Source organism: Paramormyrops kingsleyae, chromosome 2 (genome assembly GCF_048594095.1).
Source record: "Paramormyrops kingsleyae isolate MSU_618 chromosome 2, PKINGS_0.4, whole genome shotgun sequence".
In the NCBI taxonomy this organism is placed as follows: Eukaryota; Metazoa; Chordata; class Actinopteri; order Osteoglossiformes; family Mormyridae; genus Paramormyrops; species Paramormyrops kingsleyae.
In genome coordinates, this window is record NC_132798.1 from 21,667,486 (window position 1) to 21,693,778 (window position 26,293).

A 26,293-nucleotide genomic window follows, 5' to 3' on the forward strand; every position below is an offset into this window, starting at 1 on the left:
CTGGTGAGACATTAAAGGCTGATTATGGTTGGATCTGTTCTAAAGTTAATCTCAATTCAGTAAAGCAGCCGAACGCATCAAACAGTACAATATTGTGTGCTTGATTTCTTCTAGATAAAGAACACCTGCTTAAACTCAAAGCGCTTAGATTTCTCTGATGAATTTCACTCAGCTGAATTTAAGAAAAGATCCTGAGGCTTTCCAGTGAAGCCATGTATCACTGAAGATGTCTCAGGACATCTGAAAATAAGAGCAAGGAGGTAACTACCATTCCAGGGTAACACAGAGCATAAAGCAGGGTGATGCCAGTTCATCTCAGGGCACACAGGGCACATAGCAGGGTGATGCCAGTCCAACCCAGAGCGCACAGGGCACAAAGCAGGGTGATGCCAGTCCAACCCAGAGCACACAGGGCACATAGCAGGGTGATGCCAGTCCAACCCAGAGCACACAGGGCACAAAGCAGGAGGATGCCAGTCCAACCCAGAGCACACAGGGCACATAGCAGGGTGATGCCAGTCCAACCCAGAGCACACAGGGCACATAGCAGGGTGATGCCAGTCCAACCCAGAGCACACAGGGCAAAAAGCAGGGTGATGCCAGTCCAACCCAGAGCACACAGGGCACAAAGCAGGGTGATGCCAGTCCAACCCAGAGCACACAGGGCAAAAAGCAGGGTGATGCCAGTCCAACCCAGAGCACACAGGGCACAAAGCAGGGTGATGCCAGTCCAACCCAGAGCGCACAGGGCACAAAGCAGGGTGATGCCAGTCCAACCCAGAGCGCACAGGGCACAAAGCAGGGTGATGCCAGTCCAACCCAGAGCGCACAGGGCACAAAGCAGGGTGATGCCAGTCCAACTCAGGGCACACAGGGCACAAAGCAGGGTGATGCCAGTCCAACCCAGAGCGCACAGGGCACAAAGCAGGGTGATGCCAGTCCAACTCAGGGCACACAGGGCACAAAGCAGGGTGATGCCAGTCCAACCCAGAGCACACAGGGCACAAAGCAGGGTGATGCCAGTCCAACCCAGAGCACACAGGGCACAAAGCAGGGTGATGCCAGTCCAACCCAGAGCACACAGGGCACAAAGCAGGGTGATGCCAGTCCAACTCAGGACACACAGGGCACAAAGCAGGATGATGCCAGTCCAACTCAGGGCACACAGGGCACAAAGCAGGAGGATGCCAGACCAACTCAGGGCACACAGGGCACAAAGCAGGAGGATGCCAGTCAAACCCAGAGCACACAGGGCACAAAGCAGGGTGATGCCAGTCCAACTCAGGGCACACAGGGCACAAAGCAGGAGGATGCCAGTCAAACCCAGAGCACACAGGGCACAAAGCAGGGTGATGCCAGTCCAACTCAGGGCACACAGGGCACATAGCAGGGTGATGCCAGTCCAACCCAGAGCACACAGGGCACAAAGCAGGAGGATGCCAGTCCAACCCAGAGCACACAGGGCACAAAGCAGGAGGATGCCAGTCCAACTCAGGGCACACAGGGCACATAGCAGGGTGATGCCAGTCCAACCCAGAGCACACAGGGCACATAGCAGGGTGATGCCAGTCCAACCCAGAGCACACAGGGCACAAAGCAGGAGGATGCCAGTCCAACCCAGAGCACACAGGGCACATAGCAGGGTGATGCCAGTCCAACCCAGAGCACACAGGGCACAAAGCAGGATGATGCCAGTCCAACCCAGAGCACACAGGGCACAAAGCAGGAGGATGCCAGTCCAACTCAGGGCACACAGGGCACAAAGCAGGATGATGCCAGTCCAACTCAGGGCACACAGGGCACAAAGCAAGCAATTTGAAACAGTTCTTTTTTCCCCCTCACCTGTGCCCTCCTGCAGGTCCTTCTTGCCATACCAGAGGGGGGCGCCCCACAATTATGATTACCTCTGGTATAGACATATATTTTCGAAGGATTTATTTATCACACATATATAAATTATGCAGCTGCACTACTTTTCACTTTTAGATTAGATGCATACTGTACCTGCATTTTGTCTGAGTGCTTGTCCTTTGTGCAATGATAATAAAGTTAAATACAAAAAGTGTGTTCAACTGCCAGACGTCACTTATGCAGTAATTTTCAACAGCTCTACAAAGCACCCTGAAAAAAAGTGGTCAGATCTTAATATGGAGAGAATGAATACTTTTAATTAATGAAACAAATTAAATGATCAAAAGCAAATACATAATCTTTGGCTTACCCAAATAAAGGTAATACCAGTAGAATAAAATAAATGAAATGGTATAATAATAATAAATTACAATAATTGAAACACATTCCAGTTAACATTTTTAGATTTACTGTTTTTCGCTTGAAGGCGCGGGTTGAAGAATGATTTTCTGGCATGTTTGCGGACATTTTGCTAGTTTACCTGCAGTTCCCTGCTTTACAGTGGGTGTCGCCTTTTCCTGATTTGTCCAAACTGTTGTGTACATCTCCTCCTGAGTATATGTAAATATGCACATTTTCCCCAAGAAGTTCTGCTTGATAAACCCAGGGTTTTGCCTGGAAAGCTCTGCACGTGTATTTAGGGTGTCTTTTTGTGCGTACGCAACTTGGATAAATGGGCCCCTTAGACAGGGTCTGGACTCTATTCTAGGGATGGCTCGATACAACTTTTTTTGGTCTGATACCGATACCGATTCCAGAACATTGAGTATCTGCTGATCCCGATCCGATATTTTATTCTTCTCGCTAAGTCAACTAGGCTGTCAATAGTACATACCGCTCAAACAGTGAACCAAATGTTCTGTTTCCCTAAAGGAAGAAATACAGTGCACAGCCTGATCAGTTATGTAATCACTGCTGATTCTTTTTATTTTAACGTTCTCTAGGCTTTTCGAAATGAACTCCACTATGAATTAGACTGGCACTATGCATTCAGCGACCTTCTGTGTAATCAGCATGGCTTTGTTGCTGTCCGAAGGGAGCTTCAGGCATTTCTGAATTGTTTCCTGCAATGTTTGTTGCTTCGGAACGGTTTTGTTCTTGGTCGATGTTATCTGTATAAATTCGGCGTATTCTTTTGCATGATATTTCTGCAAGTGTTTAATCAAATTCGTTGTGTTAACATTTCTACTACCCCTCAAAGCGCTCCCATTGCATACTGTAACGTCCGCCGCGCAGACAAGCAGGTACACAGGAGAGTCGAGCCGGTAATACGGGCAAACGGGGTTTATTAGGGAAGACGAGGAAACACGGCAGACAACATCAATGAACGATCTGGGAAACAGAAGAAGACGCGGACTGATATACACAAGACTAGCCGAAATAACAGGACACAGGTGATCACAATCGGGAATTCACATGAGGTAAATGAGGGGGCGTGGCACACACGAGGATCGTACAAGCCGGGCGTAACACATACAGTGCACACGGTAGTTTGGCTTTTTTCTTCCGTGAGCTTAAAGTAAGTTCATACCGCGGACATGCTGGCAACACACTTGGAGTCCGACATTGTACATGTACATCAAGTGACATTCTGCTCATATGATACAGTTCCTTTACTACATACTGTATCGTTCAGCTAAGCATTTACATGACGCGCTAATGGATCGGATCAGATACTCCTAGTTTATTTTTATAAACTTTCTTGGAGACCCCCCAAGAAATAATGCTCATGTGGGTAGTGACAGTGAAACATGGAAAGTGTTGGACTTCTGTGCTAGCCACAGTTTGTCCCAAATCAACACTGCACTTTATGGACACATGTATTGGGACACCTGGCCATTACACCCACAGGAACTTTTATGACATCCACTTCTAAATCCATAGGCATCAATATGGAGCGGGTCCCCCCTTTGCAGCTATAATAGCTGCCATTCTTCTAGGACAGCATTCCACAAGGTTTTGGACTGTGTCTGTAGGAGTTTTTGCCCATTCATCCAGAAGACGATTGTGAGATCAGGCACTGATGTGGGACATGAAGGCCTGGCTCACAATCTCCATTCTAGTTAATCTCAAAGGTGTTTGATAGCGTTCAGGTTAGGGCTCTGTGTGGGCCAGTCAAGATCTTCCACACTAAACTCACCCAACCATGTCTTTATGGACCATGCAGGAATAGAAAAGGGCCTTCTCCAAACTGTTCCCACAACATTGAAAGCATAGAATTGTCCAAAATGTCTTGGTGTACATAACCTTGTATTGCTATGTGCAATTCTATGCTTCCAGCTGTGCATTAGGGTGTGCATAGGTGCACCTGCCACCAGAACACCCAAGGCTGCACCTGGATAATCGATTTTGTAATTCTATCATTGGATCTGTCACTCTTGACTCATTCTGCATGTTAGACACCCAGGTAAAGAGAGGAGCCAAGCTGTCAACTAATCACTACCTGGTGGTGAACCAGATCAGATGGTGGACTCAAACATTTAATGAGGGTGTGCTGGGAGCATATGGCAGAGGTCCCTGTCTGGGAGATCTTGAACTTACACCTCCGGCAGAACTTCTCTTGCATTCCAAGGGAGACTGGTGACATAGAAACCAAATGGGTAATGTTCTGTGCCTCCATTGCTGAGGTGGCTCTGCAGAGCTGGGGTTGCAAGGCTGTTAGTGCCAGTCATGGCGTCAACCCCCAAACCCAGTGGTTAATTTACCAGCAGGCTAAGTGGAATGCAGCTTTGACAGTTGTGGATGCAAAAACTCGGATGTGACGAGAGTTTGGTGAATGCATGAAAAATGATTTTTGGTTGACCTCGAAGAGATTCTGGCAAACTGTTAGGTGACTTAGGAGTGAAAAACAGGGCATTGCTTATGCTATTTACAGCAGGGATGAAGTGCTGGTGACATCAACTGGGGATATATTCAGGCAGTGGCAGTGGAAGTTGGTGAACTCAGAGGAGGACTTGCTGATCACTAGGGCTGAGGTCACTGAAGTAGTCAAAATGGGCTGACATGCTAATTCAACATCATTTAAGAGGTCGGGGACAGTGGATTGGCAGACTTGCGTGGTGGGCCCAATCTTTGAGAAAGGGGACCAGAGGGTATGATCCAACTTCAGGGGCATCGCACTCCTCAGCCTCCCTGAGAAGACCCATGCCAGGGTACTGGAGAGAAGGGTCTGTCCATTAGTCGAACCGCAAACATCAGAAGAGAAATACCAATGCCGTTCTGGTCATGGAACAATGGATCGGATCTTTACCCTCACAAGGACACTGGACGGTTCATGGGAGTTTGCCCATCCAGTCTACAGGTATTTTATGGACTTGGAAAATGCATACAACCATGTCCCTCATGGGGTCCTATGGGGGGTACTTCCAGAATTGCTTCAAGTCCCTGTATAGCCAGAGTGAGAATTCTGTTCAGACTGAAAAGTCAGACTCATTCCTGGTGGGTGTTGCTGTCACCAGTTCTTTTATGGACATAATTTCTAGGTAAAGCCTAGTAGTTGAGGGTGTCCGGTTCAGTAACTTCAGGATCACGTCTTTGCTTTTTGCAGATGATATGGTCCTGTTGGTGTTGTCGGGCTGTGACCTGCAGCATGCACTGGAGTGGCTTGTAGCTGGGTGTGATGCAGCCAAGATGAGGATATGGACCTCCAAATCTGAGCCCATGGTTCTCAGCGGAAATGGGTGGATTGCCCTCTCCTGGTGGGGCACGAATTATTGCCTCAAGTGGAAGAGTTCAAGTATCTCTGGATCTTGTTCATAAGTGAGGGGAGAATGGAGCAGAAGATTGGCAGACGGATCAGTGCAGCATCAGCAGTTATGCGGGTGCTGTACCTGTCTGTCTTGGTGAACAGATAGCTGAGCCAAAAATTGAGTTATTGATTTACGGGTCAATCAGCATTCCGACCCTCACTTATGGTCACAAGCTCTGGGTAGTGACCCAAAGAATGAGACTGCGGATGCAAATGGCAGAAATGATCTTCCTTTGCAGGATGTTTGAACTCCTTAAAGATAGGGTGCGGAGTTTGGACTTTCAGGAGGGGCTCAAAGAAGAGCAGGAAGTTGGAGGAACCTCTGGAACTCTGACCTCAGAATTCAAGATGACTGCACCCTTCATCAACAGAAGTGAAATCTGTAGTTATATACTGTCTGTTAGCACTTGTGTATTATTTGTGTCCCATTGAATTGGCGGTACACATAGTACTGTCCACCCGCTATCTGTGAACTTGTTGCTGTGGTGTTTGTATGCGCCAAATACCACTTAATGTACAACTGGTATTGCTAACAATGGCTAACAACAAACCTGGCTAGAACTGGTATTGCTAAATGGCTTTCCGACTTATTGTACTGAAACGTGATTAACTTAAGTGTGAGGTCATTCCTAGCTCTGACGTCCGACCTCCAAGCTAAATGGAATGCAGAATATATCTCTTGGCTGGCCTGGGAGAGCCTGGGTAACCCCTCAGAGGAGCTAGAGAGGTGGCTTGGGGGAGGGAGGTCTGAGAATCTCTGCTCAGGTTGCTGCCCCCACGACCTGGAGCCACATTAGAAGCAGACAAATGGATGGATGGATGGATGGATGGATACATTTGAGCACTTCAATAATGTGTGCGGAGGGCTGTGGTCAAGCCTCAATAATGCACACATGTTCCAAACAGTGGTGGGAAAAATACTCAGTTTTCCTACTTAAGTAAAAGTACAGATACTACACCAAAATGTTACTCAAGTAAAAGTCTTCCAGTAAAATACCTCTCAAGTAAAAGTAAAAATCCTGGTTTACTTAAGTAAAAATTACTATACAGTGGTACCTTGGAAGACAAACTTAATTGGTTCCAGAAGTCTGGTCGAGTTGCGATTTGGTCAAGGTCCAAGCCGCATTTCCCCATAAGAAATAACATAAATTAATTTAATCTGTTTAAACTTATCATATATATGATATAACAATCAATATAAAAGAAATACACACATGAAAAATCACACATACAAAAGCAATAAACATGACATACGTGCACCACCTCGCTATAATTTCCTTTTTAAGTTCTACAGTTACTCTCACTACTTTCCTCTTTGGTTTGCTGCTATCACTGCTCACTTTCTTAGGGGGCATGATTACTGTATCACTAAACGTACTGTAGATAAAGCACAAAAAATTCGAGAGGTACCACGACACTGAGAGCGATTAATAGGCATAAGCAACCCAGTAGGTCCATTTGCTATTGTGTAAAAAGCCCATCAGAGACATGTCTTGATCCAATCCATTTAGCAGGTCTGTTTTGTTTTGTTGTTTTCAGTCAAATTGCGGCTAGAACCGTTCGAGGTCTGAATTGGTAGAGCTGAACGCTTATTGAACCAAGTTTTAGCAGGAACGGTCAAGTTCCAAGATTTCGGTCAAGGTACAAGTCGAAAAAAATTCAACAAACCCATTCGATGTCCAAGTTGGTCGAATTAAGAGGCGTTCAAGTTCCAAGGTTCCACTGTACATACAAATGTAGCTATCCCTTAAAATTCACTCAGGACAGGTTTGAATATACAAGGTGTCCATAAAGTCTCATTACAATTTCAAATGAAAAGATAAATATGTGGAAATTATTACAAAATGAGACTTATATATTTAAGTTTTTTGCCTCATTTAATACACCTCTATATGGGCACCATTAGTTGCACGAAGCACATGAAGACGGTACTCGATTTCTTGCCATGTTCCCTGTAGCATCCCCCTATCAATGGTGGCAATGGCATCAGTGATCTTCTGCTTTAGATTAGTGATGTCCCGTACCTTTGTTTGCGATGTGATAAAAAAAACTTTGATAACCACTGAGTACATAGAACAAATCTGATGAAGATATCTCATCAATTGCCTTTGTGATACATTTTTGAAATTGTAAAGAGACTTTATGGACACCCTGTAGTATTAGAAGTTATTGTGCAGCACAAGAAGAAAGAGAATAAAATTCCCCACAATAAATTTTGCATTTCTTCTCATGAAAAATTTCGCCTGCCAGCTACTGGACTGCAACTGATAAAATTTGCCAAATGGGGGGCTGGCAACAAAAAAATTGTAAACTTTATTTTAGAATATTCAGCAAAACATCTCGGGCCCAAAAGTTTGAGAATCTCTGACCAGTACAATGTTCCTGGGAAGATCCACAGGATACGTTCAGATGACAGATGGCTGTATTCACAAGATTCCTAATGCAGCCTCTGTTGTCACCCTCTGCTGCCCCCTGTTGTTACAGTTTCTAATTTTCAGGTCTATCAGGTACAGATTTTCAGGCATAGATTTTTATCCATATGATGTTTTGGTGAAGTGGTAATAAAATCCACTGAAGAGTAATAATATAAAAAAACAAGAGGCTCAAGTGTCTTACCAAAGCCTCTCTTCCCTTTGCTGTCACTGAGTGCTGTTGTTTCAGTTTTGGTGCAGTTTGTCTCAAAATTTGAACAGGTCCAGATCTTCACTGTGTTTGGAAAAGATCCAACAAATGATTATTGAATTATCCAGATCTAGTGCTTGAGGCTGCCCTTCTCTTTATCACTATGGAACGCTGCTTTAATTTTGGGGTTATCGGTCTCAAAATTTGATCAGGTCCAGGCTGTCACCCATACAATTCCTCTGCAAGTTTGAAAGACATCCATCAAATAGTTCTTGAGTTACGGTCTTAACAACAAAGTTAAAGGTATAGTGGTGGTGGTCCCAAAACCATAGGCATTCCCCATCTGGGTTGCCAGTCCCACCTTGAACCTGTGCTGCCTGAGTTAGGCTCTCTGACCAGGACAGTTGGAAGATGGATGGATGGGTAATAATTAATGTTGGTAGTAATAAGAAGGGTGATAAAAGAGCCCCAGAGAGACGGGATATCTGTTACACAGAATGGAGCGTGAGAAAGTCCTCATGTTGTGCGACACATCTGAACACAGGCTACTGAAGCAGTCACGGTGCATTCTTGGGTAAATACATCTCAGTGTGTGTGTGTGTGTGTGTGTGTGTGTGTGTGTGTGTGTGTGTGTGTGTGTGTGTGTCGCTGCACGCGTGACGGAGGAGGGTGTGGGTGTGTGACAGGACCAGCAGATGTAATTTTCAGTGTTAGCCTGCATGGGGGGGGGTTCTGTGTGGGAGAGCGAGATGACCTGTGTTTGTTAGGTATGAATGTGTGTGTGTCTCTGAGTGTGTGGGTCTGTATGCAGGGGTGCCGTAAAGGGGGGAGAAGTTAGGATGATTCCAAGGGCCCTTGAGTGACCGGGGGCCTAAAAATTTAGACTATACCTGGGTTGTAAACTTAATACAGTCGAACTTCGTTACAATGTACCTCGGGGGAATTAAGAATTTGTATGTTATAACCATAGTACGTTGTAACCAAGTCCCTCAAAATGAATGATAGAACACAAAATGTATATAAAAAAACTTTTAGAAAACACCCCTCAAGTAGACACTATGACATACAGCTTGTGTAGTTTGAAGAATATACTGTAATAGGAACTATATTCTTCAAACTAGGTTAATATCAGTTACTCATAGACAGCCGACATAACGCAAAATCCACTGCCGGCTTATCGTTCAAATCGCCTTACTGTAACCTAATGTCAAACCGAAATTATGCACCTGTATATGATTCAATTGGCTGAAATAAATTTCGATACATGTGTTAGACATCTGTCTTTTGTTAATTTCTTTCACTATATGTCACACAATTACCCCAATAACCACACAGTTTCAGAACTTAGTTCGCGTCGGCAGTATAAGGCTGCCATGTATAATTCTGAATTATTTCCACCTTGGTCGGTCAGCGAAATCCGTTTCCTTTTAGCAGGCATCTTGCTTGATATGCGGCAGCATGACACCATGCAAAACCATGAAAAAACGGGGGCTGCATGCAAGGAGTCCGGCCGGCGTGGAATGCTTCGTGAAGATAAGTTCATACAGTTAGGCGTTGCTAAGCGATGTAGATGGCCGGCAACAGCCGATTCTGAATTGTGCGCGCGCTCGGAAGATGAGGCTGTACGTTGTAACGAAGGTCAATTTGCCTATTTTCCTCTGAAAATCATACGTTATATCGAAGTTTACGCTGTAAAGGTGTACGTTCTAAGCGATACCGGCAAATGGAATAATGCATTACGCGAATTCGGGACATCGAAATTTGAACGTTGTATTGGTGTAAACGTTATAAACGGGGTACGTTGTAACGAGGTTCGACTGTATGATATGCCGTCATGGGGGCTAAATTTCTAGTAATGCCCCTGTCTGTATGTGTGTGTCTGTGTGTCTGTATGTGTGTGTCTGTTTGCATCTGTGTGTGTGTGTGTGTGTGCGTGTGCAGGTTCTCAGCACAGTGTCAGCCGCAGCTTTCATGTGTGCAAAGCCACTCGCCTGGGAACAACCTTGCAGCCCCTGTACTCTCTCTCTGTATCTGCCTCTCTCTCTTTCACACACACACACACACACACACACACACATACCGTGAGAGCTGAGCGCCTGCTGCCACTGCTCTGATTTGGGTCATTTCCCCAAATGTCGCCCGGCTCTTGCTGCCTCTGCCGCCCCCTCAGTTTCCCTTCTGAAAGCAGCGCTGGTGACGGTGATGTGTGGCTTGAAGTCAGGGCCGAATACGTGTGAATTACGAGGAACCCGCCTCAGCCGAAAAGTGGTGGGATCAGGTCCCGCAGAGATCCCTGACGTCTTACCTTTGCAGTGGGCACTTAGCAGGAATTCCCCCAGTGCTCCATACCATGAGAGCAAACACGGAGAGCCCGTGCAGCTTATTGCCGCAGTATACAAACATGTGCTGCTGAGCAGAGATTACAGCACAGGTGTGTTTTTCATAACGACTCCACAGGAAAACTGCACAGCTTGAATGCAGCTTCCCAGCACAATAAACCACAGGATAACAACACTGCATTGTTCACGGGAAACCATTCGCACCGTAGCTCAAAGAGATCGCAGCCACGAAAATGGACTACAGGACTTTTCCCAGCAATGTCCTGGTTGCCGTTGATCCCAGAGAGGAAGAGGTGCAGGACTCTGAGAGAAAGCAGGCTGAAAGAGCAGATGCAGTGCTGGTTCACGGAACCGCGAGGTCACTGGGATGAATGGACAGGGGAGGGAGGCACTAATGTGGGTCAGTGTTGGGATGAGCCATCTCGTGGTGCCTCCATCTATAAGATGTGGAGAACACGCCCCCTGCTGGATGCTCCCTCTCTCTGTTTCTTTATTGCATCCTGCACAGACTCACTGTCCTTCCATTTTGCACCATATTTTTCCCTAACTTGAAACAAAATCCACTCATTAATTTAATTACATCGGTTAAACACGTGAACTTTTTCAATGATAAATCACGAGTGATATTTGCCTCATATTCAGGAAACTGTGCATTTCAGTGTATTCTTGTAATAAAGCATGAAAAATGTAGCTAATTAAGGGCTAGTGGGGCATATTCAGCCCTGTGAAGAGGACTAGGTGTGGAGGAGCACACACTGGCTGGGCTCATGGTGTTTGTTTTGCGGCAGCTGGAGAGAAACCAAGAAAGATCCTGATCTCAAGGCCTAAAATGTGCCAGAGAAGACCATCTGATGCAAACACACACACACACACCAATGCAATTTACATTAAACACTCAATAATTCCATAATATACACACACTGCAGTGTGCATTCATGTTTAAGCATACTGATGACCAAGGGCGGGGGGGGGGGTGTTGCAACACACATAATAATCAGGATCGGCCACCCCCCCCCCCGCCCCCCCCGCACATTTCAAAAAATGACAAATTGGGTAGAGACCACAAACCCCCTCAATGTTCAACTCAATATAAGCCCTTGCTGATGACACCCACACACAAGCCGGTTTGGCCACCACACAGAACCCCATTATAGCTAAAGTCATGCTTTCTCATTCCAACCCTTCAGAACAGACACAAACACACAGATTTGTAATTATATTTTTGTGGGGACTCTCCATTCATTTCTGTGGGGAAAACTCTAATTGCAACATGACGACCTTAACCCCTACCCAGCCCTAACCTCAACCGTAACCAAACAAAATACGAGACTTTTCACATTTTTAATTTTTTGATTGCATTCACAGACTTTTGTGGGGACCTGAAAAATGGTCCCCACAATTTCAAAATAACCGGTTTTTATCACATTGTGGGGGACATTTGGTCCCCACAATGTAATATAAACATAATCCACACACAGACACAGACATTCACAAACAGACACACATAGATAGCACTTCGGTGGGTGATGATATGCAAAAACAACCTGGTGGGGGTGGGGGGCGGGTTCAGGTTGCACAAGGTGTTCAGCCTCCCCCCCCCCCCCCACCTCCGTCAAGCCATTGCTCACCCCGTTAGTGAGTACTGCAATAAATCACAGGCAGAAGACATAAAGTGAGAGAGAGATGAGCGGAACAGGGAGGAAAAGGTGCTGGGTCACATGGGCCTTGTTACTAGGGTACGGAAACACCAGGTGGTCTGACCACAGATACCACTTCCTGCTGTTCTGCACTCACTCACTCGCTCTGCAACAAGCACACCTACCCTGGTGGGATGGCTCCGCGGGCTGTTCCCATGGAGACGCGTTGAGTGCCAGGTCGGTTCAGGTTGTTCTGCCCGTTGATGGTGAGGCTGTGGGCGGCTGGGAGGTCGGCGGGGCTATGGGCAGTGCCTGAGCCACTTCCCACCCTCTCACTGCTGCTGGTGCCACTCACCGTGCCAGAGCCTGAGGACCACAGCGGGGCTCCGGCAAACGTGTTGCTCTGGCGCACGGTGGAGGTCTGGTTGCCATTGGAGGGCGGGTTTGCCCCCGAATACACCTTGCGGCGCTGCGAGGCTAGTATGGCATTGGATGCGGCCCGTGTGTTGTGGACCAGAATACACTGCTGGCAGGAGCAGGGCTGGCCAGAGCTGGCACCCACTGGCCACGACTGCGACTTGGGGATGGAACCCACGGTAAGTGGGTAGGCCAGGTCCATCCGCCGGCGCAGCCGCCGCCGCCGCTGGCTCTGCCGGTTGGTCTGTGCCATACTGTTGAAATCGATGAGGTAGCAGAAGCCCAAAGAGCTTAGGTCCAGCCACGGGTGCTGCTTCTCGTAGGCGTTTTGGATGGTCACGCAGATCTCCATGTCATAGGGTGTCCACGTGCCGTTGTCATTCTCCCATTCCCACACCACACCCTTGCCCGGCGCCGACGACGGCTCGTAGAAGTTGCGCTGCACGGGCCGCATTGTTCCTGAACAGAAGGGGAGGAGAAGCATTACTTTGGGGATCGCCTTTTTGTCAGTGCCACGCGCGAGATGGACCCAGATGTGGCCACGGAACATGAGCCCATAACAGGGCACACAGCAGCCTGGTAGTGTGTCAGAGCTGAAATGGTGCCGTTTCATCCGGAAAATGTCACGCATCATGTGAACCGTCAAGTGTGAGAAAGCAGAGAATACCTGGGCATGGAAATGGGGAAGCTGTCACTGTCATCTGCATGCCATCATCACCACAAACAAACAAGAACAGGCTATATGATAAATGTCAGGTATAAAAATGATTATAATAAAGCTTATGACTAACATTATTAAGGAGCATCCCCTTCCTCACGCTCCAGTTACCTGGTACGAGATGAGGCCCAGTTTTATTTGTGACCCAATGGAAAGGCATCAGGAGATTACAGCGCCCCCACCTGCCACCTGCAGTCAGTGTTAGGCTCTCAGGTGAGGCTGCCTTCCACACCCTTTAGTACTAAATTACTGTAGCTGCATCATGTGCTGCCTGAAATTATGCCCCCCAAACTACGTCATATTCTCTCAACAGCAGGGGCATTGAAAGCTGCAGCCGTTAGCCTGTCCCATGAGCTAAAGGCATGGCCCTCTGTGGCAGAGGGGCCCAAAATGATCAGCACTGCCCACCCGCCCAGCTCCCCGGAGGTGAAACGGCAGCAGGAGAGTTTGACCTGCTAAAGTGCATCAAGGTCAGCACTGAAGGTGAATCCCAGTCTGCGGCCCTAACCCTCATACAGGAACCATACGGCAGGTTTGGGGCTGATCATAGAAGTGCATGTTTTTCAGGGCTGAGGTACACCCAGGAAAGGGTATGATCCCATCGCATGGCATACGGCAGGGGTACACCCTGGAGAGGGTATGATCCCATCGCTTGGCACATGGCAGGGGTACACTCTAGAGAGGGTGTCATCCCATTGCAGGGCACGCGGCAAGGGTACACTATGGAGGTATTATTGGTACAAAACACCTGAGCATCTGTAACAGTGCAATCTGTAGCTGTAGAAAAGAGTCACACTAGGGCTGTGCGATATGGCATAAAATTCAAGCTGCGGTAAAATTTGAACCATAGACGGTATATATTGCGGTATATAATTTGATCTGTAGATTTCAATATAACTGTTTTTGAAAGGGTAACATATGTCCATAGTAAAGGCATTGCAGCAGGAAGTTGCATAATAAACTCTTAACACATTTCAAAGTAGTCAGGAACGTAGAATATTTATTGTGCAAATCTGCAGTTATAGAAAAAATATGAAAACATTTCAAGTAACTTCCCTGATTTTATCTTATATTAAAAACACAGGTTGGTTTTGTAAACTGTAGGTAAGCAAAAAACAAGACACAGAACCAAAAGCTACAAAACTGATACAATTAGACTAGTGTCATAACTCCATCTATATTAGAATGACCATCTCTCCCATAAAGGTCCTGCCAGGCAGAGTACTGCACGGGTTCGGGTACCCGCGGGTGACCCGCAAATTTTGATGAAATGGGTGAAAAATATTCTACTGTGTCGGATATGGGTTCGGGTCGGGCCGTACGCAGGAGAGCGTATTCTAGATTGCGGTTTTCAAAACATTATGTGCCAACAAAAAATACAAAAGGGCTATATTTTAATGACACACAAAATTTTCAAAAAATGCATGCAATCTCCTGCAGCTGTTCGAAATGGATGCTGAAGAGTTGAAAAGAAAACTAGCAAGTGGAGAGTTTAAAGTTGTGGCCAATACCGCCACTAAAATCAAGTCTGACGTGTGGGAGAATTTCGGAGATAATGAAAACAACTCTTTTGACGTCTTGTTTTGGTGGAGAGAGCATGAGCGTTTGTTTCCCAATATTGCTCATATATATTGCGAGACCTACTCTCGTTATCCCGGCATCCAGCACCGCAAGTGAGCGAGATTTCTCATGCGCCGGATGTGTCATCCAGGAGCGAAGGAGTCAGCTCAAATTTCTGCGGTAGGGCGGTATAATTTATATCGTATACCGTTTATACCGCACAGAATACTAATTAAGTCACACATGTGTATCAGTAAATTTGAAGTCACGGGATTTCCACAAACACAACACAACGGTTACGCCTTCTCAAATTTTTCATTACAAGTGCACAAATCCTATTCCATGCATCACAAACTAAAGAAACTCAGACGCTCGCAGTTTTGCTACACTTGCTACAGAAAATATGGTGCAAAACACATTCGCACACCCGTAATTCAAAAATGTGAACTTATGGGCAAAAGTGACACATTGGCATATTAGTTCGTGAATTCGTACAATGAGAGCTGCATACACGTAGAACATTTCCTCGCAACTATATTTTTTTGTTGGACATTTTTCTAGTAATTGTAACTGCTCGAATCTGCCACTACGAGTCTCAAGTATTGTTCTCTTGCATGCTCTCACTTTTGCACCAAATATCTCAGGAAAATGTGGTGCAAAAGTAACGGTGCGTTCGTTTTTCTCTCGGAACTCGGAAATTCCGAGTTGAGTGACATCACGTCCGACAATCTCCAGTTCGAGCTACCCACATCTCGGAACAAACATGGCTGCCTCCATGAACACGTTGCTGTGTGTTGTTGCTTTATATTTTAGCAGATTTGGAGTTTTCCAAACGGAGAAAATGGAGAAATGGAAATTTTTCCGAGAGACAAACAAGAAACACGAACTAGTCAAACCACATTAAAAGCTTTATAAAATATTTTAGTACATTCATAGTGATATTCTTTTTTCGATCGGTAAGCAAACTACAAACAAACCAAGTCGCCATGTTGAAATTACGTCACAGGGGCAACTCGGACAACAAAATCTTGTCCGACTTCAACGTCATAAAAGGGGCGTTTCCGACGGGAAGTGACGTTTTTCGTGACGTTTTCATCCGAGTTCCGACTTGGAGAGAAGGGTCCAGCTGCTGACGCCTGTAGAGTGGAGATCCACCGGAAATACGTCACCTCCACAGGAAACACGTGGGCTCAACTCTGTGTCACAGCGAAAAAACCCTAACCTTAACCCTAACCCTAACCGGAGCTCCACTTTACGTCCTTAAAGATCACGTGTTTCCTGTGGAGGTGACGTATTTCCGGTGGAGCTCCACTCTACAGGCATCTGCAGCTAGACCCTCTTGGACTTGGAGAGAAATAATCAAACGCACCATAATTCGTACCAGTATGGCCAGGGGCGGGCACTGTTCAGAGGGGCGGGCACGGTCATAGGGGCGGACACTATTCGGAGATCAGATCGAGTACCCTTTTGGCCAATCAAAGGAACTCATTTGGGCACCCAAACCAGGGTAAAAAAAGGGAAGAAGAAAAACTGACTTAGTAGAGGAGCTGACAACTGATATATTAGGTGTGCTTTTTGGTATCACCCACCATTATACTTTTGATTAGTGATGCACCGGAATTAATTTAATTGTTATTAATTTTGTGTTGTTTTACCGAAATCGAAATTTATTATTTTTCGGGCGCATACCAGAACCGAAATAAACTTTAGGTAATTACTAGGGATGTATCTCGCAATATTACAACTTGAGATTTCTCATTGGAGTGAAAAGCGGTTTCACGAATGCGCTGCAAATCTGCTGTAAGCATGTCGGCATCTGACTAAATTACCATAGTAGATGCCCCAGACACTTTTAAATCTTTTGTGTGGCAGTATTTTGGGTACCCGGCAGAAAATATAAACGGCGAAAGGGTGATAAACAAAACACAAACCATCTGTAAGCATTGTAGGAAAATAATGCCGTACACAGCGGGTAATATGCTAATATGCAAAGTCATTTGCAGCACCATCATATTTAAATGATATTTAAATTTATTTAATGGCACAAAAACCTCGCGAGAGCAAGACGACTTAGGACAGATCATGCAGTGCAAGTGCCGTATGCGTGCCAGCTGCACGATCGGTTCCGCGCATGCGCCGCCATGTTGCTGCAGGATCGGTCCCACGAAACGCTTTGTTTTACGGCAGACAGCGCGGTTCTGGACCCACACATAACATGCTTTATAGTGAAACTTTAAAGCAATATATGTATATTAATAAATTCGAGTTCTAATGAGTTTGAGAACTGAGGTATGTATATATACAGTGGTACCTCAGTTGTCGAACTCATTATAACTCGAATTTCTTAAAAGTCAAACCAACCAGTTCGAAAAAAAATTACCTAGAACTCGATCTGAATCTCAGAAGTCAAACCGTGAACGCCAACCTAAGATAACTTGTACGCGCAGGGAAATGAGTCATGCGGCATGTCTCTCAGCGGAAACAAAGGGTAACGCTTCAGTCTCAGCCTCGCGTTCGCTGTGATAGCATCGTGCATGTTTATACTAGCTGAATACATATATTTAGACAGTAAAAATATTCAATGATAGACAGTAACAGTAATTATTATTATATAATAAAATACATTATTTTAATATTAATAATAAACCATTAATACATTTATACATTATAATAATATTGTTGTGCCCAGCGGGGACGGAATGGAGACAAAGGCACAGATGTCAGGGTATCGGGGAATACGGGGTTTAATTACAGGTAAGTCAGGCAAAACGCAGACGGGCAATACAATGACCGGACTGGGGAAACAAATTGAAACGTGGACGAAGTACAGAGGACTAATGACAACAACCAGAAACAGCTGATCACACGGGGATTACACACGGGGTTAACGAGGGGGCGTGGCACACGGAAGAAGTGGACTATCGGGGCAGGACACATTGTTTTTTTTAACTTTACACATTGCTTGGATACATTTTCTTACTTTACAAATTACTGTTTTGATAAATGTGCTTAGATGTGTTTAGTACAGTATATGCTCTTCTTGTTTTATTCGGTTCATTTTGTGTTTAAATGCTAAAAAAAAACATATTTAGGTGTAATTTTTTTGGGGCCGGGAACCAATTAATTGGTTTTCCATTACTTGATTTGATAATTTGATCAGAACTCGAACTTTATAGGATTCGATTTAAATTCGAGTTCTGAGGTTCCACTGTGTGTGTGTATATATATATAGAATTTTTTCCGCTCTCGGGGGGCTGCATAAACATGGACATCCTCGGCGGCTTTGAACGCAGTAACTCACCATAACAGAAAATGCGGATCTGACTGTGCCATAAAGTGCTTTACGACCTGGGACCTATCGAGCAGCAACATGGCGTCTTTCCGAGTGCGCATGCCCGAGCATGCGCGGAACCAATCGTGCAGCCGGCACGCATAGGGCACTGACATGCAGCACCTCTCAGCCAGCTGCAGAAACTGGAATCGCCTCCATGACGACATAACTTTGCCCTTATTGGCTGACGATTTTAGTCACACGCATGATGTTTGTATCCCTGGAAGTTCCGATGCGTGCTATTTCTCCCAAACAGCACGTAAAGCAGTGAGAACTGGTTTTCAGTTAATTTGCCTGGTAAAATAAAGTTTAAATAAATGCCATAGATGCCGTAATCGTACACATGAGTTAGTTGTTTATTTATTGTTAGTTACTGTAATGCTGCGCTGCTTTATTTGTTTAATCGTCTAGTCCAGGGGTCAGCAACCTGCAGCTCGTGAGCCACGTGGCTCTTTTACCACGTGGCTGCGGCTCTTTCTGGTTAAATGGTATACTTTCCGGAGTTTTCTTAAGCACCTGGATGTACGCTTCAACGTTTATTGGGATTCCTAATTCTTTCATATACTTTTTGTAGTAAATCATCACATCGCCTTTTATTTACAGGTGTGCGAATGTGTTTTGCACCATATTTACTGCAGCAAGTGTAGCAAAACTGCGAGCGTCTGGGTTTCTTAGTTTGTGATGCGTGGAATAGGATTTGTACCCTTGTACCCCTGCCGTGTGCCCTACGATGGGATGACACCCTCTCCAGGGGTGTCATCCCTTCGCAGGGCAAACGGCAGGGGTACACCCTGGAGAGGGTGTCATCCCATCGCAGGGCACATGGCACAACACGAGGAACCAAGTAGTGAAATGAGAGCGCAGCCTGGATGTGTTAGATTACGCCCGCAGCCTGCGGTCATGCACCGTGCTGTGGGGGGATTTTCACTCTCGCCACTGCTGCCTTATTCGGCCTTTCTCACAGCCTGAGAGTGTTCTGTTTTCCTCTTTTCCCTGCAGTCCACTCATATTGAAAAGGCCACCTTTTCTTTCAGTTGCTCTCTCTTGCTTTGGGAGCTGTAGCCCTCCCCCCCCACACACACACACCCCCACCAGTGCTGTAGTCAAATAAAATCACTGTTCCTTCCTCCAGTCCCCGTGTCACGCAGCTGTGTTCCACGCCAAATGCGCTGCTTGTGAGAGCACAGAAGTGTGTGCATGTTTGTGTGTGACACTGGGGCACTGTGGGAAACCTGCCCCACCTCACTCTGCCTCTTCCGTTCTCTCTCTCTCTCACCCTCTCTGTCTTTCTCTCTCTCCCTCTCACTTCCTCCCAAAAGGTTCAAAAAGAAATCGCAGCCAAGAAAGAGGCGACCAAGAGGTGAGTTTCACAACTGAGGACAGCAAGGTGTCTGAGAAGGTTGGGTGGGGGGCAGCTGACTGAATGGGGGGAGGGGGCAGCCTGAGATGGCTGACTGTCTGACGTATAGAAACATGACGTCTTCTTCCAGCAGGTGGAAAGGGTTTTCTGTGCCAGAAGCCTCCTCCAGCACCCCCCCCCGGCTCCCCCTGAGGCTTTTGCACTGACCAGAATGAGGAAACCAGAGACCCACTTTTCTTCTGCAGCATGGGGCTGCTGACAGGCTGGAGGGGAAGCAGAAGAGCAGACTAACAGATTTATCTCCCTCCCTGCCAGCAGCTACAGTGAATGCAAGGTACATGGGCACCCACCCGTAACTATAGAGAACCCAAGTGCTGCCAAACGCTAACCCCCCCCCAAAAGCTGGCACTTGGAACGGATTGGGGGGGGGGGGGCGGGGCACACGCAAAGAAACAAAGAAGCTATATTTACCTACTTAAACATGACTGACAACAGTCAATAAATAGCCCATCCATCCATCCATCAATCAATCTTCCAACCTCTAATCCAGGAAGAGATCAAGGGCTACACAGTGGGCAGGCAGAGGGAAATACTGGATGGAGAGCAGTGTTTCCCCTACCATTATATTAGGGGGGCGCCCCGCCCCCCCTAATGGCACCTCCTGCCCCCCCTTGAAGGTCAAGTTAATTTTATTTTATTTTCTATATAGTGCCAGATCACAACAGAAGTCATTTAAGGTTACCTTTCCTATAGAACAGGTCTATACATTGTCCTTTTATTAAACTAGCTATATAGCCTTATGTTATTAACTTATTTACACAACAGCTTGTCATTTTTGTCTGTACACGGTCGCACTTTTACAATTCTCCTCTGCTCTCTGTATCGCGCATGGCGGAGTTCCGCCGTGATGCGCACGTACAGACACGTGTGTGCACACACAGGTGAGCACACTCCCACCAGGTGACAGAGAGTGCGCGTGAACCACCTGAAAAGCAGACAATGGTCATAAAAAGAAATGTTCTGATGTTTAGTTCAGTTGTTACATTGACTGCTGTCATTAAAAGAAACACATGAACACCGACCCAAAGCTGTAAACCTAGGGGAAACACTGGAGAGCCAGTCCATCTCTAAGGAATCAAGTGGCAGTAGCAGATGACTGAACTGTAGGGACACAAGAATGCCTGAATAACAATAGTGCTGCTGTGCTCTAACACCGGGGTAAACCTCAGCTGGAGAGCAGAAAGACACTGATCGATTAAACTGCAAGTGGTCGATACAGGGAACACAAGTCAAGAGAGCAAAGAATGCGAGCCATTGCCCCTCCTGATGCTTCTGATATAGCGGGATGGGACTGGCAGGGCGGAGCAGGCGGGAAGGGGCTGGCGAGACGGGGCTGGCGAGACGGGGCTGGCGAGACGGTGCAGGCGGGACGGGGCAGGCGGGACGGGGCTGGCGGGACGGGGCTGGCGAGACGGGGCAGGCGAGACGGGGCTGGCGAGACGGGGCTGGCGGGACGGGGCTGGCGGGACGGGGCTGGCGAGACGGGGCTGGCGAGACGGGGCAGGCGGGACGGGGCTGGCGAGACGGGGCTGGCGGGACGGGGCAGGCGGGACGGGGCTGGTGGTCAGGCGGCGCTGTAGCACAGCCCCACAGCCATTGGCCCAGCAGCAAGCAACCCGGTAGCAATCGGCCCGGCAGCAAACAGTCTGGCAGCCATCGGCCCGACCTGCTCAAAACCGAAGCACATCCACAGTCGTGAATGCATGTATCAAATAAAAAGGGAACCTGGGACCTCATTTATCAAACTTATATGTAAATGTCATATGCACCAAAAAAATTCAGATTTATCAAGCCTTACTATTTATGCTTTACTATCTAATCTGGCTGTCAAATCAATCTTTACTTTGTACTAGGGATGAAATGGTTACAAGTTTCATGGGAAAATCTCATGGTTTGCCCAACTTGCAGGGAAACAATTTTTGGGGGTTGGGGGTGGGATTAGCACTCTAGCCACCGTAAAAGAACTCACAACTGCTCGATTTAAACAGCCACAATACCTTTCTGCTCTCCGGGGAATAAGCTCTGTTGCAGCTGCCCGCAGGAAGGCTGCACGCACCATGAAGGGGATGGGGGAAAGCCTCCGGGAGCCCCATCCCTGGACGAGTCGAAACCGTCGAATTGCTAACAGGGTCAAGGCTGCTGGGGCTCGGGGCTGGTGTGGTGCTGAGGTGTCGCCTGCTGCATGGCAGCACTTGGGTCCCAGTTTGAGGCCCATCCGGGTTTGTCTGTCTCACTTGCTAATAGTTCATCAATAATGTAAGCTGAAGCTTTCAGTGTTACTACTTCTTGTAAGAACACTACACGTTGTCAATAGTGTAGTAGAGACGGCGCTTCTTTGCCTTTGAATCCCCCTTTGCTAAGAATGAATTCTGTGTGCGTTTATATTTATATATTCTTGAAACAGAACAGTTTAGACAAGTTTCCTTCTTCTTTATGGATTTTCCTGCATAGCTATGATGTTATGGCTTTTTTGTATTTATTGCAGTTTGTGTATCAATAGCTTTTGAACATTTTCGGAACGTTTTAATCATACCACGATAATACTGATAAGCACTGACCTCAAAGCAAAGCTTAGAGTTGCAAACAGAATCCCAGACATGATTGCACAGTTGCTGAGAGTAATACATTGTTCCTTGCTAGTTGGCCAAACAGTTTTAGTTGGTAATGTGTGTATCTGGAAGCACATATCTTTGTGAGAAACTTTTCTCCACTTTGAACTTCAATAAATCAAAATTCCAGCATATATGGTATAATGGAGCAGAAAAATTCCCATCACCTCGTGACATCAGTTTGTGGAGACGCTGGTGTAAACAAGTCTACTGCGTTGCCAGCTGTGCAAAAGTATAGAACATACAATTACGTGCAGTAAATAATACTTGGTAACGAGTTTATGTATTTACTATACTGTACTTTTTATTAAGCTATATCGTATCGTCTAGGTGTGTAGTAGCCCAGCACACCAGTGTGCCATTATGACTGGCCAGGTGAGCTGTGTATATACTGTATATATACTCGGTGACAAAATCATTAAGCACCCAGACGGAGTGGTGGAAGGTCATGTGACTATCACAAAGATTATAATATCAGATTAAACGGACAACAGAGTTGGCAGTATGGGCGTACTGCTGGTCTCATGTCAGTAGGGTGTGGCACCCCCCCGGACCAGGACACATGCGCCGATACAGTGCGGAAGGGAGTCAGACAGCCGCCGCTTGTGGCTGTCAGCCCACAGCTGTTGCAACTGGCCCTCAAGATCCTGTAGATTGGCACTGGGTATGAATTGATGTTCATGTTGATCCCACACATGTTCGATTGGGGAAAGAACTGGGGACCTCGCTGGCCACAGGAGGACCTCAACGTGACGCAGACAGTCCATAGACACACATGCTGTGTGTGGACGAGCGTTGTCTTGTTGAAAGACTCTACCAGAGTGCTGTCTCATGGTACATCCATGGTAATGCAGAACCGAAATTCATCACTAAACATGGTACAAGGCCACTTGTCATCAGTCTATGCCTCCCGATTATGGCACCACTCCAAACGCAGCCGTCTCTGTGTTGGTATTAACGGCAGCCTATGCATGGGACGGTGAACCCATAGTCTGGCTGATACCACATGTTGATACACGATGTGGGATGACACGGGGTGTCGTAGAGAATCCCATACCTGTGTCCGGATGGCAAGGAACAGATGTCATGGGGTTCTGTAATGCTTGGCGCACAGTATGACGATCCTCCCTTGGTGTGGTCCATCTTGGGGGACCGGAACCTTCACAATGTGTGTGGGTGCCCTCATGTGCCCATTGGCTCCAATATTAGGTGACTGTGACATCTGCATGCCCAACATGCTGGGCAATTGCACGATACGACCACTCAGATTCATGCAAACCCACAATGCGAGCCCTATCAAACTCCGTCAAGTGTTGATGTCTGGTGACTAGACGTATCATACTTGCAAATCGAATCATTTACATACCCATTGCTGGTCTGTACGTGTACCAAATTGCATCCAAATTGGACCATTATTTCTGTGTGCTTAACTTTTTTGTCACTGAGTGTATTAAACACTATATGAATGTTTATGTATTATTTTTGAAAAGGAATTCAGAAAACGTACTTGTTCCTGAACCAACACCCTCCTGCAGTGGAGATAAAAAAAGACAGTACAGGGACAATTATCTGAAATATGGATTCATGTTCCTGTTGATTAACAGTTAATCACTGGCGTGGCCTGGGATAATTACCTAATGAAAAGTGTGCCATGAGAAGAGGTTGGGAAACACTTTAGTAGGCTATACCATCTAGGTTTCGCTAAGTGCACTGTATGATGTCCTCACAACGCTAAAATCGCCTGAAGACACATTTCCTAATCGTTAAGCGATGCATGACTGTATCGATTCTGGAATGTACTTGGCTGTCTGACATATTGGCACTAGAAGTATGAACATCCAGGACTGTAGATGCCTGCAACACAGATGGTAGACGAGAGGGCAGGAGCAGTGTGACTGGTTAAAATGTTATGAGCATTCATTCTTATGTAAACACAATTTGCTAATAACGAGGTCAGAAAAAAAATGATTGAGGTTATGCCCATATACCGTGCGATAAGTCAATAACATAATTACCGTGATAGACCAAGTTCTGACACTATCTCGCCATCAGCTAATCTCTCTAATCTCAGTTTTCTCTCACTCTCCCACCACGCCGCTGTCCAGATTCTTCACAGGAGGTTAACAGCCCCATTAATGATGCACAAGCCAGGGTCTGCCATTGCCCCTGAGCGCAGAGATATGCTGCTGAAAGCAAGGCGCTCTGCCTGCACCATTCAGGAATCCTCACTTATCAGGAATGGTTCCGATTTTTCCAATGTTGTGGGCAGGACCTATATGGCGCCACCTTATGGTCTCACAGCCACAGGGAGACGATCTCACAGAAGCGATAACCGCTTCCTCACATAACTGGGACTCCTGGGGCTCCCATCGCCACCAACGGCATCCATGCTGGAGGGGGCATGCCAAGCAGACAGTGATCTGTGGCAGCATGTGTGGGTGAGGGTTCTCTCAGCATGACTATAATTCACCTTGAAACCACACTCAATAAATGAGAATGCCTCCGAGGTGATGTGCTTGCCAGAGGACTCCGCTTTTATTTTAGCCAGCTTTGGAGGCAAGACGACAAGGCATCGTGGACAGTGTCAGACCTCAAGCACCAGGAATGGCAATCAGGCTCTCCAACAAACCAAGCCACACTCTGAATCATAAGAACCTGACACTACCAGGTTCTACCTCCAAGTATGTCTATGATGGTGGTATTCACTGTTGCCTGTTTACCGTCTCAAATTTATTGACTTATATTTGTTTAGCTGGAGACATTTGGCCCTAAATGAGCACAGCAAGGGGAAGTCTGAGCTAAACATGGTGAAAGATCTTTAGCTAAAAACAGAGAACCAAGGACCTGGAGAGAGGGATGGGAATGGGTTTTTAGGTGAGAGGTGAGGCTCCATGGGGGTTGCTGGTGATGTCTGCTTGTCTCCTCGTTAGATGTTTGCTGTAAACCAAGAAACAGGCTCCACAGCAAACCAAACGCATGCATATTCACAGGCACAGGCTCACATGCAAATACTTTCTCAAACAACGTGCACACACACATGTATGCACATGAAGGAGCATGGACACTGCCATGGCTACTGAGCGCCATAAGCATGCAGCTGAGAGGAGACACATGCAAACCAAGGAAGCCAGTGCAGGCCTTCTGGGATGCAGTGGGTGGAGCCGAAGCTCCGCAAGCAGCATCAATGAGTCCAAATCCGCACAGGAGCAGGGAGCCTTCCTAGGTAACCACAGAGCAAAGGTGCACTGGGGTAGCAGAAGGGGTGCCATAGAAACACCCCCACGCCAAAAAAATGTAAACACAGGAGCTCTCTTATCCCAGTGGGGGAGTGGAGATCTTTTGATGTGAAGCTGTAGGCTAATCCACAGGCACCCCCATCCTGTGCTAAACCTGTGCCTACCATCTTCCTCACTGACACAGTGTCAACGCTGAGTTTTGCATTCTCCCAGCCTTTCTCTGTAGCATGTCCACTCCTATTTAGCAACTTTTTTCGATTTTTTGAATTTGGGAACACATCCACACACCAGGCCAGGGTGAGGCCCACGTTCCACAAGCCACCCCAGCAAAAACCACATCCTCCACCAGACCTGCTCCCAACCTCTAAAACAAGGATGTGGCAGTGAGGTGGGGACAGTCAAAGGGGAGGCACCAGAGATGTGCTCATGGTAAGAGATGAAAGCACATGACTTTGCCTGTGTGAGCTGTCATTCAAAGCATAACAAGAAGACAGAATGTGAAGTGAAGTTAAGGTATCACCTGTCACAGACAATACAACAAGGGTTTATATAAGCTTTGGTGAGACAAGGGATGGACATCTGGAAGAGCAAAGCCATAGAGAGACCACTGCAATATAAGAAAGACTAATGCAACAGAGAGAGACCAGTGCAGAACAGAGATTAGAGGGAGAGACAGGGGAGGGAGGGAGTGAACAGACTCACAGACTCCCCTGCATGTGAGTATGCAGTGTGTCTGGGTCTGTAT

At 46.6% G+C, this 26,293-nt stretch overlaps 1 protein-coding gene across 4 annotated transcripts in view; it reads right to left on the reverse strand.

The window, feature by feature from the left end:
* Positions 1-26,293, reverse strand: part of dtx1 (deltex 1, E3 ubiquitin ligase) — a 51,712-nt gene that overhangs the window by 12,060 nt on the left and 13,359 nt on the right. For all 4 annotated transcript variants that reach the window (XM_023803028.2, XM_023803029.2, XM_023803027.2 and 1 more), the window contains one exon: positions 12,443-13,133. In XM_023803028.2, coding sequence (XP_023658796.1) covers positions 12,443-13,133 — 691 coding nt within the window. The remainder of the gene's footprint in view (positions 1-12,442; positions 13,134-26,293) is intronic.